At 34.7% G+C, this 23,063-nt stretch overlaps 2 protein-coding genes across 3 annotated transcripts; one reads left to right on the top strand and one right to left on the bottom strand.

Moving 5' to 3' along the window:
* On the bottom strand, positions 1 to 2,961 carry LOC142549460 (uncharacterized). The gene is made up of 5 exons (XM_075658417.1): positions 2,800 to 2,961; positions 2,522 to 2,715; positions 848 to 932; positions 537 to 602; positions 1 to 411 (listed from the first exon to the last, which is right to left on the bottom strand). The coding sequence occupies exons 1-5, from the start codon at positions 2,881 to 2,883 to the stop codon at positions 319 to 321; spliced, it is 522 nt and encodes a 173-aa protein (XP_075514532.1). The 5' UTR covers positions 2,884 to 2,961; the 3' UTR covers positions 1 to 318.
* A 10,637-nt stretch (positions 2,962 to 13,598) lies between these two features.
* LOC142549461 (uncharacterized) lies at positions 13,599 to 21,529 on the top strand. 2 transcript variants are annotated; one of them, XM_075658418.1, is made up of 15 exons: positions 13,599 to 13,981; positions 14,061 to 14,184; positions 14,308 to 14,354; positions 14,436 to 14,529; positions 15,153 to 15,943; positions 17,106 to 17,234; positions 17,951 to 18,014; positions 18,288 to 18,327; positions 18,482 to 18,554; positions 19,211 to 19,276; positions 19,646 to 19,720; positions 19,797 to 19,966; positions 20,311 to 20,357; positions 20,708 to 20,909; positions 21,208 to 21,529. In XM_075658418.1, the coding sequence occupies exons 1-15, from the start codon at positions 13,668 to 13,670 to the stop codon at positions 21,480 to 21,482; spliced, it is 2,511 nt and encodes an 836-aa protein (XP_075514533.1). In that variant the 5' UTR covers positions 13,599 to 13,667; the 3' UTR covers positions 21,483 to 21,529. The 2 variants fall into 2 exon arrangements, with proteins under 2 accessions (XP_075514533.1, XP_075514535.1); XM_075658420.1 differs by having other exon boundaries at positions 13,600 to 13,981; positions 15,156 to 15,943.
* Positions 21,530 to 23,063: the final 1,534 nt, after the last annotated feature.

Genomic DNA, 23,063 nt, shown 5'->3' on the forward strand with positions numbered 1-23,063 from the left:
TAAACAAATCAATTGATACCTTTTTGATACAATCATGAAATTTTAAATTTAATACAGCATGAGATATTTTTTCTTAAAATAATACTATTAAAGATTTCGTACCCTCAGTCCCGGACGCTCGTGAAAATGTCTTGGTAAAGCACAAATATTTCATAATCACTCATTCTACAGCTGAAAATAAGACACAAGAACCTATTGTATCGTTGTCATCGTCATATGAGTCGTAGTTTTATATAAGTTGGCATCGGCTGCAATAAATCACTTCATACAAAAATTTTCTGGACCAATATTCAAATGCTTCGATGGCAGAATTTCGTTTTATCTGGTCCTTGTCTTGACAAATTTGGCTCTTGAAGCCCTCTTTTCCATCTTCTCTCTTTTCTTTCGAGTTTTTTCATCTTCTTCATCTCCCTATACCATTGATCAAGATAAATGAAAACCATCCGCGAATCATGACACCAAATTTATAATTTTTTGCAGAATTATTGTTTATGAAAGACATAAAACTGAAAGTGTGGGTTGTAACTGGTGAGTACCTCTGAACCATGAGGCAAGAACCCTTTGACAAGTCCAAATAGTTGATATGCTGCGAATGCTGGAATCTACAAAACAAAATGAAAATCCATTCAAGTTCATTCGGCTTTCAACGAAACTAACAAGGAAATTAGATACGTCAGCTAAAACAGGATAGCAGAGTAGTTGAATGGATAAAATTGACATGTGGATCCTTTTGAGCTTATCAAATATCAAGTACTTGTTCAACAAAATCATATCATATTTATAAATATCAAGGAACAATGCATGGGTAGATATGGTAAAAAAGATCTGAATTTTGAATATAACTTACCACCAAGTATACTAGCCAAAATTTTTCAGATATGATGGAACTGAGTTGGACAAAACACGTAATGTAGATCAAATCGTGCAAATATCTGCAATAAAAAAAATACAGAAAGTAAGACTATAGTTCTCTTCTTCATGAAAATGATTTGTGAGTGGTGAATATAATACATATCTATGTGGCATACGGTAGGCAATATGTATACCGTGGCAACAAAAAGACTATGAAGCTACGAAAGAAACAAGTCAAGTAACATTCACATATATCAAAATTCGCAACATGTATGCAAAAGTAGGTTACAATAATAAATTTCTTCCTTTATTTCATTTTGCTTCAACAATTCGAATTTGCCAGTGCCACATCCATCTTATTGAGCAAAATAGGAATCTTTCAAACATCCACTAGGGGGAGAGTTTAAAACATATCAAACCAACAAGCTTCAAACATCAAATTAACATCATTTCACAATACAACAACCCATTCTGCATCTCCACCCCACTTCCAAGTAAGGAGAATAAGTCAAGAAGCTATGTTAGTAAACATAAGTCAAAGCTTCCTAACTATGTTATGTCATCTTATACATGGACAGCATGAAGTATTGAGAGTTGTAATGGGAATAACTATCACTCAATATGAGAAGACATTATGCCCGAAACATGAATAGAAGGAAATGCATTATGACATCCATTGACACCCATGCTGCAGAAGTAAACCATATATGGCCTTATTCTATCAACATGCATGCATTTCCTGACCAGATCAGAAGAAAAGGTATCCACTAAGATTAATCATCACTCTCAAGTAGAATGGTGTTATTCAAAACTTGAGGCTATGAAACACATAACCAACAACAAACCCACTATGTAAATGAATTGTAAAATAACTTCTTACATTTGAAACAACATTTTTTCACCAGCAGCTATATACTTTTGCATCACCAGAGTAAACAAGATGAAATCTAAAATATAAAACACACTATGAGCATAAATGACCCAGGGTACTTAAAATTTAAAACAATAGCAGGAACCATTCCTATTGAAGATCAGAAATAAACATAAACTAATGAAAAATTTCAAATAAAAACAAATATTAACAAACCAAGATACCAACCGAAAGGGTGAAAACCGTATGGTGATCCTTATCTTCATCTCCTATGAACCCAAAAAGGACACTTGTACCATTTAATTAGCTATTAGATGATAAATATAAAAGGCCAATAAAAATCTCAGGGCAGCATATGAGCTTTATAACAATCAATTTGTTAACTCTACTAGTATCATTACACTATAAATCATTCATATTTTTTGTATAAAAGACGTTGCTAAAGGTTTCTGGCAGCATTTACCCACATTTTCAGTGTGACAATTAATCCTGCAACAAATTCAATACATTCTAGCGAGAATTTGAACTGGATGCAGCTTATTACTCAAGAAGGGGTATATACATATCATTTCATTGTCTGAAAAACAAAATTACCGAGTCTAGGACAAACAGCTCAAAAGTTAAAATTCATCAAATCCTCAAATTTTCCACTCTCAGTCATCACAATTTGATATCAAAATCAAGACTCAAATACAATTCTTCAAATTAAGAAAGTATGAACTTGTTAAATCAATGTCACGCCACATCAATTGCGAACCAAGAACCATAAAAAAAAATAACAACAAAAAAATCACATACCCACAAATCCCTCCAGTACTCATATCAAACCCGCCATCGAGAAGCTCCCCACCTTCAGTGTAAGCAGGCTTTGCCATTACGGAGAGCTGCTGATACGGAATAACATAAGCAAGCGAAGTCAAAATCAATCCTGCCCAATGCTTCCACGTGAAGCTGGAGTAGAATACTCCAATCCTTATCGCTAAATAAATCACCTGCGACAAAAAATTTGCGAACCAAAAGAAATCACGAAAACTAATAAATAAAATTCAAATTTGTATAGTGGATGATAAGGTTACATTGGAGACGATGATGAGGCGGAGGAGGTTCTTCATGTGACGGGTATTTTCTTCTTTACGTTTTTTCGCTCCTTGATTTGCCATTGAAACGATACCTATCAACCAGTGTCTGCAGTGACCTCGAGAGGTGATTTAGCTATGTTATTTTTTGTTTTGAGGACAAGACAATTATCTTAGAGTAGATGTCCGGTAACTCAACGGGTTGACTAGATAATTTATTGACTCAAGTTAAATAAACAATCTTTATTTTAATATAATTTAACTTTTAATGGTTTCGTTATACTTTATCTGTATACCCATGCAAACAGCATAGATAAAGTCCTTGATTATGCTTTAATACAAATGAATCGTAATTCGATGTTGAAACTCATTTGTAAACAATGCATATTCTAAATTCGTTCCTAGTCGATTCAGCCGCCTAAAACATGGATAAAGGTCGCTTGAGCTCGAGACTAGCATATGTGATGTTGTGTACGGCGTTTCTTGGTAAGGGCATAAAGATGTCCAAACATACAGATGGGTAGTCATATGATGATTATACCGAACAACCCTCCCTCGGACTTTCCAAGTGGTTATCATTCATCGAGAAGATAAGTTCGTGGTTATGATTGTACGCCATTAGTCCTTACGACCCGGGACAACACTGAGGCTCTATATGCTAGGCTGTGCTTTGACTCGTTTACCGGCTCCAGGAGAGTCATCAGGTGGCGAGGTTGGGTACAGTTGCGACACATATAGGAACCAGTGCATTGTACTCGGGGATTCACCGCTCACCTACGGGTGTGGATATCCTATGTAATCTGATGAAATAATAGTGCATGTAATCTCTGGCCAGAGTACGAGATGTACGTTGGAGAAGGAGTTCTCCAAATAGTACACGCGATGCCACTATTATAGTTATCACATAGTTATCGAATTAATATGCAACCCTCGATGAACCAATGATTGTAGATTCGATCGGGATATATGAGATGAAGGGACCGTACTGTACGTTAATCATAATCGACTGGTTCTTGCAGGCACTATCAGTGATACCTAAGGGGATCATGAGGCGATGCTACTAGACGCTCTTACCATGATCCGATGGGTGCAATCAGAAATGAGTTCTGACATTCTTGATCAAGGTGTTGATGAAAAGAATGGGGCTAACTGGGGTAAGCCCTGATAAAGGATTATGTCCTGAATCACAAGGAGTTGTGAACCCACGGCTAGCTGTATCCCTGAACCATTGAAGGTCACACAAGTACTGGATTGTTTGTTCTCGTTGAGAGAATAAATTCAAGAAGTTGAATTTATATTATATAGTAAATTCAACTCCTTGAATTTATGATAATTAAATTTTGAGATAATAAATTCAAGGAGTTGAATTTATAAAATTTGAGAATTTAATTTATTAAACTCAAATGTTGGGTTTATTAAATATTAAATTTTGGAGGTGATAAAAATTCAAGGAGTTGAATTTATAATTAAATAATATATTCAAATGTTGAATTTATAATGTATTTAATTTATTAAGCTCAAAAGTTGAGTTGATTAATTAATAAATTAAATATGGTGGATAATATGTTTAATGGGCTTGTAGGGGTACAAGTCCAACATATTAAATAATTAAAGTTTTAATGGGCTTTGATTAAATTAATTAAACTAGTTGGACTAGCCCAATTAATTAAATCAAGCACATTAATGTTAATTATGTAATTAGGCTATTATTTACTTATAAATAAGACATGCCAAGTCAAACCCTAGCCTACCACCACAAATAACTCACGTGAACTCCTTTTCAAAGATTGGAAAAATTCGGCCAATTTTTGTGTAAAGAAATATTGAGCCGTCTCTCAATTTTTCTCTTCTACACAAAATCTCTTCCATATTTACTAGTGCAATTTGGAAGAGGAACCTACAATCTAGTCGTGGACTTGATAGGAGGATTTCATCGAAGAAAGTTCGTAGGGAATCAACAAGAGCTAATCCGTTAATACCGGATCAGTTGGTGTCCAGTGATTTATTCACCAAAGGTATAACGATTCTAACATCCTATGTATATTTTTGTTAAAATCATACGAGCGTCCAAACATATTTTGATTGTCAAAATAAACAAAAAAAATTTAAAACTTCCGCTGCGTTTGGGCGTGTAGAAAACCCAAATCCAACAAATTACTGATAGCCCGAATCCATCCACTTCAAAACAAAAATCAATTAATGTACTTTATATCAAGTGATCAGATTTTAAATTTTAATATTCATTTGATTTTATAAGAGAAATAAAATTGATTGAGAAAACATAAATAAAAAATGTATTTTTTGTTTGAAACGTCTTTAGATCTACCCATATTCATTTGTTTCTCTGTTTGCAATCCGGTCTTAATTGGCTAAATTCTTCTTGTACATCAAGGTCTTGTACATCAAGGTCGTATCAAAGTCATCACTATCGGTGCAAACTTGCTGTGAGGCTCAGGACCGAAGAGGGCGATGGGTAATCGTCGGCGCCATGAGTTGCACGGACAATGAGTGACTTTTGGCAGATTTCTAGGCGAAGAGACCATGAATTGTGTAGATTTTCACTACTTGGACTTGTCTTCGCATTAAGTTTTCAGTCATATATGTGCTGAAAACATTTTCTGAATTATGGCTCTTTCTAGTTTGGGTAATCCGAGCATCTTCTTTCTGACAATCTTCCCTCGTGAGCCATATTGCAGAATTTCCGGCGAGTTTATTTACTCCCCGGTAGCTCGTTATTCCACATAAGATTTTTTTTCTTTGCAAACATATCTTCTGGAAAGCTTGTAGTTTTTCTTGTTGTGGTATTTAACATAAAAGATCCATTTACATTATTTTGATAAAAATTTAAAAGAAAACATGACTTTGTCTGTCACTATGAGACAGGCCCACGATTCCAATGTTCGTCGAGTGGAGATGTCGTCTTCAATGAGTGATGAAACAAGATGAGTGTCATTATCCTAAGGATCCTTGATGAACTTCTGAATGTTCATGTCTGGTCTTCTCAATTTGAAGTGAAAGGCTTCGTGTGAAGCTTTCCCGGTTGGTTCTGCTGCTGAACTAAAAAAGTAAAGCTCCATAATATCTCCTCTTGATAAATAATCATTATTTGTATATGTTTCATGAACAGCTTCTTGAATCCATTTTGGTAGTGCTGAGATTTCTGGGAAACTAGGTCATAAATTGAGGCAAGAGCTCCAAATTCATACCATGCTTCTACCTCCTTGGAATAAGAATTTGGTTTTATCCATATCCTATGATACTTTCCTGCTATATCAACTCAGATTGTGGTTGGGTTGATACCTATGCTTGTTTTCAATTTCTCTCAGTTAGATTGATATACCTAAAATGAAGAAACTATGGTCTTCTTGATTCTAGTCTAGGGCTCTGATTCCTTTCTAGAATCAGTTTGTCTTGAATCTGAATATATATTTTTTGTATTAAAGGAAACTCAATTCTTTCTAGACATATTTCTTGGGAAAAATTTTCAAATATTTTTGGTATTTCAATAAACACATTTATGATAAATGATTTTGTGCTATGTGTATTGGATAGAACATATGAAATTTGATAGGCAATATAATATGATCTATTACCATCTTTTATCAACTTATTTTATTTGAAATTATGATGTAGTATTAAAGCTCGACTGAAAACTCGATCTGTCATATCGTAGGCAATTCTTGGGTAAATTACTCATACAATTTTTTCTGCGCATAGATTCCATGAGATTGTTTCCGGTATTGAATCTTGAAGATTACCCATTCGTTTATCACATATAGTAATGCCAATAGGTGAATCTAAAAGTAGCTTTTACGTTAATTTGCATTGCTCTGATATGAATCCAGGATATGGCTCATGCTACTTCTATCTTGAGTTTTTGTAGTTCCTCTTTAATTTCTTTAGAAGAATTAATTGCATCTTCATCCGGTTTTCCGTAAATTCTATTGGGATTGTCATTCTTTTATTGAGACTTTATAGATTAGAGGATGTTTTCTATTTCTTAGGCCAAGATTTCCTAAGAATTTTTCTACTCGTCATGTAGAGAATCTTTGATATCTCTCTAGGCTAGGGTTTTTTCTCATGATCTTTTGGACCATGTTATGAAATATTGTTGTCTGACTAAAGAAACCAGACAAGTCTTCACGTATTTTTTGTCGAAACATCTCATCTTCAGCCAGATTCTGATAATGTTCCTTTAGATACTTGAACTATATCTTGGTAATAAACCATTTTTTCAATATCCGGAGTTGGTTCGAAGCATTTTTTTTCCTTTTATGTCATTTTCTGGACAATTGGTTGAAATATGATATCTTGCTCCACATGTCCATCAATTACAATCTTTAAAACTTTTACTAGCTCGGGTTGCAGCTCTTCTGAAAGTTTTCTTTGTTTGTATATGCCACGTGCTTCGAGATGAGTTCGATGTTTGGGATGACATCCTACTTTTTGACGGTCCACTTCTTTGTCCTAATTTGTAAGATATGGTTTTTTGTCTGGATTATATTGTTTTTAATTTCCAATAATTATTTCCATATCTGACATAAGGATGAGATCTAAAGATCTTCTTTTTCTTTCTTTGTGACTTACTTCTAATAATTGCTGGAAGATCGTTTTCTTTACAACATAAATGAGTACATTAATTAATACCCCATAGTCGTTTGTAATTATTTTGTAATGCCGCCATATGACACTATTCTGCAAATTTTTCTTTGAGAAAAGAGGACTTCCATGCCAAAGTATCAGGATTGCTAGGGACATATTCCCTAATTAGCAATTTCATCGAGAGACTTGGCGTTTTGGCGAAGAAAAGTTATATTGCTATATTTTCTTCTACCCTGAAATTTCATCTATATTTAACAAATAACATAATATATTCATCATCTAAAACATTTTCATGTAATTTAGGTGAAACGTCCTGCCCTTTTTATTGCTTTAAAAGTACTAGAAAATTTTTTTTTCCTAAATAATTCGGCCATCTCCAGTCACACATTAAAATATTTTCATAAAATATTTTGCCCTTTTTAAAATAAACAACCAACTAACATTTTTCTAAATCTAAAAATGACATTTGAAAAGTATAGCCCATACTATAACCTCTCAAAAACCACTCATACTCATGATAAAAGTCATAAAATCTTTTAACATAAATCATAACATATATGCGGAAACTAGCGTCGGTCCTCGGGTCATGTGCACCTTCAGTCCAGTCGGATCAATCATCAAGACCTCCATTAGCATTATCATGATAACCTGCATCCATCACACCTAGTGAGTCTAAAGACTCAACACACCATAATCTTTATAACGAGTAATACGTAATACAGTCAACATATAACGGTGAAAAATATTTATACTTAAAATATCGTTTTCATGAAGATGCATAAACATAAACATTTTCGTAAACATTTTCATGATGCATAAAACTTAAACATAAACATTTTCATAACATGCAAACATGAATTTCCTTTTCCTCAACATGACATGACATAAAACCTTAAACATAATCATGAACATTTCATTCTTTTTTCTTTGTTGAATTCAGATCGTTAATTGTGACTTTCCTGACATGACATGACATGACGATGGATCCATCTACATAAAACCACAGTACTGGGCGGCGGGGACATCAGCGACACTCTCACCGGTCAACTGAGCCTTGGCCTAACATGATCGAATAGAAATACGATCGTCGGGGCTCCCTCTGGGGCCTTTTCCCATAAATGGGCTTCCTCTGGGGCCTTCTCCCTTCACGATATTCCCATTCTTACCTCAAACCTCATAACCTCATATTCGTAATAATGGAAACACGATCGTCGGGCTCCCACTGGGACCATCACCCTCACGACATCGCCATCATTAACGAATTAGTCACAATCACTTCACTTCCTTCAACGTTTTACATTCTCATCACTTTATAAAATCGTGCATAACATATATTTTTTATTTTTGAAACCAAGCATGCAACATGTCTTTTAAATGTCAACCTTAAATCATAAAAATCCCATAGACATCTAAAAATCATAATTTAATCATGAACTTTTCATAAACATTTAAAATGACATTTTAACCTCAAAACATTTACAATAACATTTTGACATATTAAATCATAAACATATAAAATTCCCTAAACATTTAAAATATCATTTTAACATATAAAATCCCATAAACATTTAAAATATCATTTTAACATAAAAAAATTTCCATAAACATCCATAACTATAGAAAATAATCATATTATCACATAAAACAGCATTCAGGGCACTGCCATGACGTTTACTAATTTCTAAGTGTAAAATGACCGTTTTACCCCTGGACGTATAATTTTCCGTTTTTGACTTTTTCTTAACTTCTTTGACTCTAACATGTCCCAAATAATTATTTAAGCCTACATGAATTTTCTTATATTTTTACTTAGCTTAAATCGAGGACTTTTGATTTAATTTTTAAATATGACGTATTAACGCGCTTTAATCCCGAATTAAACCAAACCTTAATATAAAATTCCCAAATTAAAAACTTAGACTTCTAATAATTATTTAAGCTTAACTCTAATTTTTCATAATTTTATAAGGCCTAAAACTAGACGTTTCAATTAACTCGTTAATTAGCGTTTCGTGCGGCGATTAAATTCTGAATAAATCCAAAACTCAATATTTTGATCCCAAATTTTAAACACAGCATTTTTAATATTTATTCTACCCTTCCAAATCATGATCCACCCCCGTGGACCCATGGATTCATTTTTAGCCTTTTAATTTTCGTTTTTGACACCCTACCGAACGCACCGAGCCATCTCCTAATTTACATGAGCCACGCCCAAGCCACCTTGAACCAAAACCTAACCAACTCACCTAGGGACCCTACTGAAAAAGCCCAGCCCGTAAAACCACCCATGGCCCGCTCAAAAACCTCCTAGAACTTGACCCAAAAACCTGCATGTTTTGTGTGTGAGTCTCCTAGGATATCTAGGACTCCTAGCCCAACTAGGACACTCCCAGCCCCTAACCACTTGACCTCCCTTGACCCTTACTGTCCCTAGACCAGTCCCAGACCCGAGCCACCCCAGCCCGAGCCTCTAAGCCACGCAGAAACCCACCTGTTTGTGAAACCAGTAGCCACGCATGGAATTGTCCCTCACGCCTAAGACTCCTAGTTAGCTTAGGTCACCTCCAGCCGAGCCACCCCCGAGCCCAGCCGACCCTGACCACCCATGGACCACGCCCAGCCCTGCCCAGACCAGCCCAAGCCCTGGACCCAAGCAGCGAACCTCCTCGATCAGAAACAGCCTGCGCGTCCCTCCCCTGCGCTCCCACGCTTTTTGTTCTGCCCTCGCTGGCCCAAGTCACTCCCTTGAACCCAGCCCTTCCTAAACCTCACTGGACCATCCTAAGCCATCGTCCAGACCACCTATCTCATCCCCCAACCGAGCCCCTCCCTTGAAAATCTCGGCTGATCACCCTCACCTTACGGGAAGAGTCCTATGCAGCGTGGACTCTTCCCTAGCCTGGTACACGAGTCCTAGCCATGCTAGGACTCTTCCTATGACCTAGCTACGTCCCAAGCTAGCCCTCCTTAAGACCTGGTCGAGCCACCTGCCCCCATGCATAACAAACGAGCCACTTGAATTGGATAAACCAACCAACCCACGTTCCTTCTTTCTCTGTTTCATCCTACGGTTTCATCTTCTGTTATTGTGTGTGTGCAGCATATTGTGCATGATTCTAGGCCCTTAAACGCGGATAAAACCAACCCATATTACTTCCTAATCATGGCAGCCCCTTGGATACATGAATTTCATGATTTTTGGATCAACAACATGCTTTGAAAATTCACCTTTGGTGCACAAACGAATTTATTTGAAAGTTTTACTTGTATTTCATGCAAAACATAATAAAATAAATACTATGGTGTGATAGATGAGTAAAAGAAGAATTATGGCGTGCCTTTGCATATTTACGCACGAAAAACCGTTGACCGAAAAACTATGAGGAGGAGGGCTTAGGCTTGTGATCCCTCGAAAGCTTCGAATTTCCTCCCAAGCTTTGTTGGTGTGAGTTGTCGTGCATAAGGGAGAGGTTTTCAGAAAAAGTGGCGTGAAGTAGGATGGTTTAGGGTGGGGTTTAACACTTTAAATAGCTAATTAATCACTAATTAGACTTAGGCCCATTAACTATGATAATTAAGCCCATTAAGCCTATTAGTGCTTAAATTAAAATATTAAAAATAATTTTGTTTAATAAAATTTGTGAATTTATTAGTCGGGTCGCCAAAACGTTCGAGTTTTTGTTAAAAATCCAACACCGATAAAAATTACGCCCTAGCGTATAAAATCACATCGAAACCCATTATTTTCAAAAATATGAAAAACCATCAACCTTATTTTAAATAATTAAAATAATTATAAAAACATTTACATTTACAGCCCTCGGTCCCCGTTCCTCGATCGTCACTTGAACATTCCTTAAAAATACCATTTTAATGCAACATGTAGAAAAATATATTTTAAACATGTAAATATGCACAACATAATTAATTAATGCAATTAAACATTTTAGTCAAAATACAAAGAATTTAATAATTTATATGCATGTGGTTCGCGTGATCCCTTTAAATTTTCGGGGCATTACAATAGGATTATACAAAGCTTCAATATATTTATTTTTTTCTTCGTGTCTTGACTATTAAAATAGTCTATCCCTATAAAGTGCACTTTAAATATGATATTCATTCTCCGAGTTAGGGTGAGCATTCGATCGGTTCGGTAGGTGACCGAACCGAATTAACCATAACCGAACCGAAATATTTAGCCATAACCAAACCGACCGAATTAATTTTCATAACCGATGAAAACCGAACCGAATTAAAATCGGTTAATTCGATTGGCCGATTAGTTTAAAAAAAATTGTGATTTAACTTTAACTATATATGTAATTTTTCTTAAACACTACAATCTATAAAAATGCATAAAAACATAAAATCACACACATCACAAATGAATAAGTTTTGTTTGAACACGATTAATACATATTATATCGATTTTAAAATTTAAAATTAAAAAATATATAAAAATTGATAAATAATAAAAATTTATTAAATAATAATATTTATTATATCGGTAAATTCAGTTAACCGATTTCAAAATTTTGAAAACCGTAACCGAACCGAATTAACCGATATAACCGAATTTTTTAATTTGAAAACCGAATTTCCGAAATAACCGAACCGAATTTTCGAATTGGCTCAGTTCGGTCGGTTAATTCGGTTTAACCGAAATCTTGCTCACCCCTACTCCCAGCTATCTGACTAAGAGATTCTTCGGCTATGCCTGAATCTTTGGTTTATGCCGAAGTCATGTGCCAGATGTTTAACCGATCATGTTAGACTCATTTCTAAAAGTTTAATGAATCTATCTTTATTGAGATCAACTCTGCTTGCTGTGATAATCAAAGGTGATGTCCAATCATCTGTGAAATCTTCTATGTTTTTGAAATCTAGTACATCAAAGTTAAGCATAACCACATAAAGATTTATTTGTTATAAAACAGATTTTTTATAAGGTGTTTGATGTAAGAGAATTTGATTTTTTCTTGACCTTGTTCCCACTGGGTGTGCTTCTTTGGCTACTTGGAAATATGTTTGAGGTCATCTCATATTTGTATCACGAGATCACACACTTTCCTTGATGGTTCATGAGAAGATGTACAAGTTATCGGGGAAGTTTTGCCCCATGTTATATTCATCTCAAGATCTATGACCTTGAGATTTACAAAAGACTCTGCAAGATCTTGAAGATCCTCTAGACCAATCATTTACATTGTTTTCATGCTTTTTTGAAAAAAATTTAATCAGATTGATCATTTTTTCTTCGTTGGTTAAAGATTTCGGCATTATCTTGTTTTCTCTATTTAATGTAATAAAAATTCAGTACCAAGTAATGGTGGTAACCTTCCTTCCGATATCCTTTTACTAGAATTTGGTTGTTATTTTAGAGTTTGGATTCTTGTTTGAATATGCTTTAATATTCCAAGAATTTCCTCAATTTTATGTGGTACATCATATAACTGACTGTCATAGTTTTGTACCATCTTTTGTATTTTTCTAAGATCTCCAAAGAGTATAGAGAATTCGTGACTATTTATAAGAACATATTACTTGAATCCTTAGTTTACCTTATGATTTTTATGTGTTTCTCTTTGCACATGATATCTAACATTGATCAGCTTTTCTTGCAAATATTCCAAAATATTAAAATAATTATTGTAAATATTTAATTTCGAACATATGTTTGAATCGACAATTTTTTAGAAAATCTATTCCTCAAATATTTTTAATTACATAGTAATAAATAACATTGTATGTTTGGAATATTTTATATCGGCTCTAATATCACTTACGACCCAATTATAATATAAGGATATTTTTAATTATTTTGTCAAAATTAGAGAGTTGAAACTAAAATTTAAATCTTAAAAATAAACCCGAAGTTAAAAATTTGAATCGCTGATTTTTCATATAGTATGTCTCTTGTGAAACAGTCTCACAAATCTTTATCTGTGAGACGGGTCAACCCTACCGATATTCACAATAAAAAATAATACTCTTAGCATAAAAAATAATATTTTTTCGTAGATGACCCAAATAAGAGATTTGTATCACAAAATAAGATCCGTGAGACATAAATTTTTGCCTTTTTCATAACGTACTCTTAATCAAACATGATTTATAGTGTTATTTCGATTTAATTGAAATTTTATTTGGGCAATGATGTTTTCGGGCTACTGTCTTCATGGATCGAGCCGTCTCGGCCCGATCTCATCTTATAAATAGTCGAATGTCTCCAGTGGAACAAATCAGAAACAGAGGTTACTATGGAAATTGATCAGGACGCCCAAGCATTGAAGCGGAAAAGAATCTCTATCCCGAAGAAGAAAATCTGTGAACCGCTGGTCAACCAGCCAAATATGGTGGCGCAAAACCTGCCGCCTCCCGTCCTATTGCCTGAACCCGCTCCACATGCAAACATAGAGGCGACGGCGAAAATATCAGTTTCTGAGTTTGATTATTCGGTCGAGAATCACTTTAAAGCAGTCGACTCAATCGTCAAACTGTGCGGGCAATCCGGAACAGTGGATTCCGATCAGTCTGAAATCGAGAGGTTCTCCAATTCCATCACTTTCTTAAGGTAGTTTTTTTTAACGCTCAGATGGGGAGATGTTTTGGTCTTGAAGCGTGCAAAGTTATGTGTGAAATATTCGTTGCAGAGAGTGGAGGGATTTTAATTACTCTTCCCGAGTTGTGCGGTTTGCTTTCCAGCATAATTCTGAGAAAAAAGACATTGTAGGCGAGGTTACATTACCCCAATTTTCAGCTGCAAGTGTTCCGAAGGTATTCTGCAGAAGAAAATTTCACACCTACCTCTATCCTGCACGAATTATCTACGCACACGTGCAGAATAGGCCCTCCCAAATAAAGTTTTTTTTTCTGAATTTGGGTTTTGCTTGTATGCAGCTTCAAAATCCGCAGATTCAGAGCAAAATTACTGATACAAAATCTAGGTGGGCTGAATAATTAGATTTTTGGTATGTACATATAAGATTTCTGTTGCTACTCATCAGTGATACCTTACCTTGTTGCAGCAAAGACTTTGTAATGCATGTTGGGGGTGCTGTCTGGGCATTGGATTGGTGTCCTAGAGTTGATAATAATTCGGAGAATGACATTGAGCCTGAGGTAATTGATATGATGCCTGCATCCAAGTAGGAATCTCTATTCCTTTAACGAGGGGTGCCACTTGGAAAAGGAATTATGCCGAATAACTGCACTGGAAATTGCTTTGTACGAATAGGTGAATACATTTAGAAATCTTTGGTAGTGTACATAACTCACAGAAAATGATTTTGTGCAGTAAGTGTAACCAAAGGAAAAAGAACAGAAATAATAATAACTTGTCCAGATTGCTGATTTGAAATGTTTCTTCTAGGTTGGAGGTGAAAGAATTGTCTTTACTAATAGTATTGGAGAGCATTGTTCCGCATGCATGATGGCAATTTACTGTGATAACCATTTGTTTTGATTTATTGAATGTATCTATTTTCTTGAAATAATATGGTACATATTCTTTCCCTTGTTATCTATCCTATTATTGTATAAAGGCTAAGTTTCTTGCAATTGGTTTGTTTCTGCAATCAAGATCAAGTATTTCTCAAATCTTACTTTACATCCAGTCATCCACGTTTTGCTTCAGTTTTAGGTACTAAAAGATCATGTATCTTCTTAATTTCTTGTGTGTAGTACCTTCTATGCATGTTATACTGCCATATTAACTCTATGTTCACCTTTGAAAATTGATCTAGCAGTTCGTTGCTATTGCTGCTCATCCTCCCGAATCTTCATATCACAAGATTGGCTCCCCCTTAACTGGCAGAGGTGTCATTCAAATTTGGTGTGTGTTAGCCTTTTGTGAGGAGAAAGATGTACCATCTCAGTGTAATAAAAAGCCAAGACCAACCCAGAAAAAGGTGACGGTCATGGCTAATGAGGCAACTAAAATGCATAGGCCAAGAGGAAGGCCAAGGAAGAAGCCTATTATTGACCCTTTAGAAGAGGCAGACACCGAAAATCAATATGTGGAACCTCTTGCAGTTGAATACCCTGAGGGTTCTTCTAGTTTCCACCCGTCAGATAAGACTTCTGTAAGTACCAGCAAAAGTTTTGAAGGCCCTGGGAGAACACAAAAAGAATGTAACCAGACAAAACATGCAAATGCGTTAACATTGATTTCTGTAGGAGGCAGAGGAAATCAAGCAAAGGCACAAAATCAAACCCAGGTTCACAATAATGATTTGCGCATTCTCAGACAAGATGAACACCAAGAACCTTCCCTTTTAAATCCATCATCATCTGCAAGTTATCACATGAATTCCTCCTTGAGGCCCCACAATAAGATAAATTGTTTAGGTTCTTGTGATACTTCTAGATACTTTGTTCCCAAGGACATTGCATTGCCTAGAATGATGCTGTGTTTAGCTCATAATGGGAAAGTTGCATGGGATGTAAAGTGGCGGCCATATAATGGTTGCGACCCTCAATCCATGAAGAGAATGGGTTATCTTGCTGTCTTGCTGGGAAATGGTGCACTAGAAGTGTAAGATCCTCTTAAGCTATCCACTCTTTGGTTGGCTGAACTTTCCACAGGCTCTGGAATTTGAATCCTATTTAACATTTTTTGGTTTCTTTATACATGTACGATATCCTAGAGGAATAATAAGTTATTTGTGACTTGAGCTTCTCATTGAATTGGGTAGAGGTCAATCTGTGTTGAGATTCTATATTGCGCACTATCTGTGTCGGAAGATATGATATTATGTTCATAATATTTTATAATATTGTGTGTATCAGTAGAAATTTATTATCGATTGATTTGGTTTCCTAGAATTGTTCTCTTGTGTTGTATTATAATCGTACATTGTGTTCTTTCTTTCATATAGAATAAAATCACCATTCTTATATTCTCTAATAATCTGTTACATTGCTTATTTGAAATCTCTGAAGAAATGAAATATGGTGGATAGGTGACGTTAATATAGAGTTTTAAAAATTGTCTGTTGGATTATGAGTTCTTGGATGATTGTCTCCAAAAATATGAGGCTTAAAGCTGAATGCAGCTATGTTTGAAGGCTCTAGTAGTAATTCTTAAATATTCAATCAACTCACTTCAACAAATATTTTTTCTCATAATCATCTGGGTTACAAGAATGTCTTCATGTTTAGCATCAATTGCCCATAATTTGTTATTACTTTATTCTCGTGGTTTTTAAACATTTTCTTCCTTTGGGCTTCCTTTCTTTTTAAGTTCCATCTTTTACTTACCTCAGGTGCAATGTCCAGTCAAATACCTTTACAACATTTTTTTAATAAGAGAAGTTAATAACTTCATGGCCCCCGACTCATTTTAATAGGACTGCACCATGAGGTAGAACTTAGAAGCAACACAACCTGCAACTTTACAAATATCTAAAATTCATGATGTGTGACAAGGACCCTTGTACACCAGTATTTGCTCGCAAAATCTGATGATTATACTGGCACAAGCTTTTTTCTTTATCTGAGATATGCCCAACCTGAGTATGATTGCATTAATTGTGATAGTTCTTTGTTCAGCACATTGAATATGAAATATGCCCAACCCGATTATGATTGCGTAAATTGCAATAGCTCTTTATTCAGCACATTTCCCTGCATTCAGTCATCCTCCATCTGGTATTTCTCTTCATTGAGTTTCTCAGCGTGCCATGTGTCAAATGCAGGTGGGAGGTTCCCCTTCCTCAGACTGTAAAACTCGTATATCCTGATTGCCAAGAGTGTGTCGATCCTCGGTTCATTAAATTGCAACCAGTATTCAGATGTTCAATTTTGAAATGCGGTGATAGACAAAGGTAATTTGGAACTAGAGATATTTATTCTCTGCACACTCTTCTCTATGACATGGCAATAACTGGTTTTATGCAATACTATATTCCAATTCCAAACTTTTGGCTGAATCATACTCTAAGGAAATATATGCTTACATTTTATGTGATGTTTGCCTTTCGATGCTTTTAGTGCATTGAACTATCAGAGACTTGAGACCTTTTTTTTATACACTCAATATTTTTTCTCCCTATGACCTCAAATTTTGAAGTGTGGTAGAGAGGGAGAGCTTGGGGTGAAGTTGACTTAAGTCTTAAGCTGGATTAGGGAATAAAATTTACATTATTTTTTTGCATGAAGGCTGAAGCAGTGTCGTGCTTTGACCAAACAGACTCAGAAGGGATTCTTGAATGATCAATTACCTTTTACACTTCAAGTTGTAACTCTATGTGGTGAAACATAAGGGTGTGGAACTAGTGCACATTTTCTTTTCTTTTTCAGTTGGCATTGGTTGCTTGATGAATCGGCACCAAGGACAGTATAGTTCAAATTGATTTTGGGGTTCATAAATCCATGGCTTATTTTACAGTCAACAGTTAAAGAACTGTGTTTTGTTTGCTTTTCATGACAAGATTAAATAACTTTTTTCCCTTGGTAGCATGCTGATATTACTTTATTCACCTTATAATCAGATTCTGCAATTTCATGCCTAACTTATGGTTTGCCACCTTTTGTATCACAGCATTCCACTAACACTCGAATGGTCTGTATCTGATAGGATTTTGGTTGGATGTCATGATGGAGCGGTAACTTTTTCTTTCTGTTTTTCCCTTCTTGTACTTGTCGAGCACATACTTGCTGTTCACAAAGAACAGTTTTTTAGCTTAATTTTCTCGCCCATGACAATTAGAAGACTCATGAAAGTGAAAACTCTTTGATTTGCTACTTATTTGACACAATTCCTTTAAATGCTTCCTTATTAAATATTAAATGGCTGTTGCACTGCTTTTTAACTCATAAGTTATTACGTTTTCCACTCAGGCTCGTTTTAAAATTGTAACCCATTTTCCACTTCTCAGGTTGCATTATGGCAGTTTTCGGTTACTGATCCATCAACAGGTGGTGACATTAAGGGCTCCATGTTGACCTTAATATAATATTTTCTTGCTGTTTGGATATTAAAAGCATATATTTCTGTGAAATATTTTTTTCTATGATAGTTTGGCAATGAAAATGACAGCTTTCTATGGCATTTCGTTTCTTTTCTCTGCAGAAACCAGGCCTTTGCTTTCCTTCAGCGCAGATACAGGTCCTATTAGAGCCCTGGCATGGGCACCAAATCAAAGGTCAGTGATACAGTAACGATCTCTGTCATATTTATTTCCACCCATAAAATAAATGTTATTCTAGTCTTCTCACCCAAAGTTGGCTGGTTTTCTGATTGGACATTACCACATGTCTAGTTTCTGATTATTTTTTCTTTAGTTGCACATATTTTTTCTTTTATATTTAAAATGTTTTCTTATATTTGGATGGCTACTGTAACTTATTATATATGTGCATAAATTTCACTCACCTAATGAGGCTCTTGGTTGAAAGTTGCCTGCGCGCCTGCGCTTTTGGGAATGAGCTTGTCTGTGTGCTTTAGCACCACTGAGACCGATTTCATACAACAGTGATGTGCCGATAATGTGTGCTCTGGGAAGCCTTCCGTTGAGAGAAGTAAATTCATATATTCATTTCTATATGCATATGAGAAAATCAAAAGTGAACTCGATGGCCGTGTAACTGTATAAAAGTGCAAAATTCATCGTAAAGATACCTGGTGTTCTTAAAGCATGGGTGAAAGTCTTGTTGAGTTTGTTTATTCTCCACCAATTAATGACAACAAAATGTCGAGGCATAGTTGCAATTGGAGTTTCTGTCTATCAAATTCTCTTCATCTTTGGCTGAAATTTTGGTTGATCATTTCTGTTTAATCAAACTATTCTAATGCTTGCAGTGATGTCGAGAGCGCAAATGTAATCGTCACTGGTGGACATAGAAGCTTTAAATTTTGGGATATAAGGTAGGTAGGCACGTGATTTTTGTCTAGTTTGAAACTTCGAAAAAAATGTAAACTATGGTTTCAGGCTGAAATCCACGTTCAAAGTTGGGCGAACTTTTGGTTGAGAGTTGAAACAAATACAATTTTCTTTTGACATTTAAAGCTAACCTGGAAAATGGTTGTGAGTTTGTGAAATTAATTGTTGGTTTAGGTAAGTGCACTAACCATATGACTTACTGTATAAGGAAACAGTGTAACAAAATTCAAAGCAGAGTATTTAAGTTTTGCCACAAAATGATGAAAAGTATGTTTCAACAATCAACCCGATGGCAGTGCAGACCTTGATGCTCATAATGCTAGTTTTTGCTCAATATATCCTGTTTCTTCCAGGGATCCGTTTCGTCCCTCGTGGGAACATCCAATTCAAGGGTTAGCTTATAGTTTGAGTTGGCTGCAAGAACCACGGTATATCCTAATTATTCTTGTAAATATATTTTTTCACCCTTTTTCTCATCTCATAGTTGTCATTTTTGGGTTATAGATGTGTTTTTGGATCCATTGATGATGGAACGTTGTGGATGGTCAACTTAGTGAAAACGGCATCTGATTTTCCAATTGCTGGAAAGTCTCATGCGGCCACGAAATGGGGGACCCACAATTTTGACTGTTCCTCATTCTCCATATGGAGTGTTCACGCTTCTCAACTGACAGGTTCCTTGTGATAAAAGATATTTTTTTTCTTTTTCCATCGATCTTATTATAGTTTAAATCCAGTCCATGATCTATGATGGCTACTTTATGTACAAACTTCATTTAGGTTTGTTCAAATTGTTGTATTGTACTTGAATCTATGGGAAACTACCTATTATTTTGCATGTGTTATTTTCTGATTCCATCTCCACCTCATGACACATTCACTAATACATATTTTTCTCTTGAAGCATTTGCCATTATGGTATCATTTCTTTGAATTAGAACTTCTGATCTACTACCGCGCTGTTGTCGCCAATCTACATTATTTAGACCATAGCCTCTGATTCTCTTTTAACTTTTAGGCATGGTGGCATATTGTGGTGAGGATGGAACAGCTTTTTGCTTCCAGGTGAATAGTTGGGTGAATTTATACGTATCCGTTATTTTAATGTTCATTTCCAGCAATATTAATAACTGCAAACCTTATGTTATAAAACTCATATAATCTACTAAAGATCTAGCTTATGAATAACTGCCTATTTTGCATGCCCTAAATTTTACATTTAGTTTCATTATTTTAATGTTCATTTCCTAAAGCCGATCTTTTTAAAAAGTTCTAGCTCGCAACCTTTCAGAACTCTAGAATTTCCTTGTCTGTCTTGGGTGGTTCATTTGAAAATTCAACTTCTCAACGTGACAACATCTACATTATTCCCTCTCCCAAGTTCTTACTAATGAAATCTTATCTTGTTTGCTCAGCCGACATCTAGATCAGTGAATGATCCTTCTCGAAATCGTATTCATCATCATCTCTGTGGATCACTGCTGGAAGAGGGATCTGATCTAATTGTAGTCAGCCTGTTGACTAATTCTCCATTCATAAAACGATGTCCAAGCATGAAACGTGGGTCTACAGCTGCAAGATATCAAGAGACAAAAACGAATGAACCGGTGCCTAAAGGTGTTTATCATGCACTTTTCATCACTTGATTTATATGTTTTTCGCATTTTGTCCCACAGTTGACGGTGGCATTGAACCAAGAAGTATCAGACAAAATCTGAGAAAGTGCAATGTTCCGTGCCACGGCCTTTTTGAAATCTCCTGTTGCAGATGGTAACACTTCCATGTATTGAGTGGAGTGACACACTGATATGTGTTATTCACCAGTATATAGGGAAAAACGTTTGACATCCAAACTTGATATATAGGTGGTGCTGTTTCTTTATGGCGTGTGCTTGATTAACTTGTCTCTTTGCAGAAACATGTGGCGGCAGCGATGCAGCGCATGAACTTGGATGTGATGACTCATCCTTAACAATCAAGAAACAAAGCAGCAAGAATACGCCGGAAGATGATCAAGAAGTTAAAAGTAAAGAAAAAAGCGTGAATGAAATCCAAGTTCTCCCTCCCAAGATAGTGTCAATGCACCGGGTCAGATGGAATGCGAACAAAAAGTGTAAGAAGTGGCTGTGCTACGGCGGAGCTGCTGGCTTGGTACGCTGTCAGGAGGTTGATATTTCTGGTTTTGAATAATGTATATGCCTGAGATGCCAATGTTTTATTAATATAATTTTTTCGATGATATGGTTGTCATTTTTTTTAAAAGTTGGTGGAAAATGAGGGTATTAATTTTTGTATGTATGAGCCAAGAAAATGAAGCATTAGTTTGGATGTTGAGCAGTTTCATCTCCTAATTTATATTTACATCTATCAATATATAAAAACTCAGTTTTTGCAAAGTTCTGCCAAAATAAAATAGCTAAAAATAAATAAAATATGTAATTCGTTTATGGCAAAAACTTATGTGAGACGGTATCACGAGTCGTATTTTATAAGACAGATCTCTTATTTGGGTTATCCATAAAAAATATTACTTTTTATATTAAGAGTGTTATTTTTTATTGTGAATATCAGAATGATTGATCTGTCTCACAGATAAATATTCGTGAGATCGTCTCAGTAGAGATCTATTCTTCGTTTATTAAATATTTCTTGCAAAATAATTTATTGATTGAATATGAGGCTATACAATTGACATTTAATTACCTTAAATGATCAGAATCGTTTGTCCCAAATTGCATGCTGTATTCGGATTACAATTAGTGACATATTTCTAACAAATAAATGGTAGCCGTATACATTAAGTTTCTTGGGCTACTTTTTAAAAATTAAAATGAGGCAGCCCAAGATATTTTAGCACAAATATATTAAATTACAGTCAGTAATTTATATCTATATCTATATATCTATCTATATATACATATAAAAGTGTGGATAATAGAGAAATTTTTCATTGTGAACGGACATTATTACCCTTCATATGTTTACTTATTTCATTATTAGATAACATATGTGTTAATTTCACATTAGTCTATTAATTAATAATTAATACTAATTAACCACATTTTATGGTTATGATTTTGTACTTTTGACTTTTTTCTCCACGTTCTTAAATGTTTGAGCTAATTTAAAAAAAAAACATACTATTAAATTTACTTAATATTAATATCAATTATTTTTTTCATTTTAATAATTTTCTTGGATTTTCATTTAAATTCTAAATTAAATTAATTACGTTATTTATTGTTCTATTTCACTATCATTTGAATACATTCAATGAATTATTAAAAATAAATTTTAATATAATTAGATTTTTAAAAAAACTTCAAAAAATTATATGTACGAAGGACTCATGATAAAGTATCCGAGTGCTTTGAATGAAGAGTCATTCAAATAAATTCTAAATTAAATATCTATATACCTATAAAAGTTTGGATAATAGAAAAGTTTTCTCAATGTGAACGGACATTATTACCTTTCATATGTTTACTAATTTTCATTATTATGTAACATATGTGATAATTTCACATTTCATGTATCAATTAATAATCTATATCTATATTATACCTATAAAATTGTGGATAAATGGCATTGTTTTTCAATTGTGCAATGACAAAATTAACCTGCTATACACACGTCAAGAATATAATGTAACTCCTATATTAATTTTATCAAATAACTTATCTTTATATTGCATTTAAATGTTTTATCCTTTTAATTTTCTCTCTACATTTTTTTTCAATGATTTTACTGTAATTTTGTAACTATATTTTT

The sequence above is a fragment of the Primulina tabacum genome, chromosome 6, assembly GCF_025594145.1.
Source record: "Primulina tabacum isolate GXHZ01 chromosome 6, ASM2559414v2, whole genome shotgun sequence".
NCBI lineage: Eukaryota > Viridiplantae > Streptophyta > Magnoliopsida > Lamiales > Gesneriaceae > Primulina > Primulina tabacum.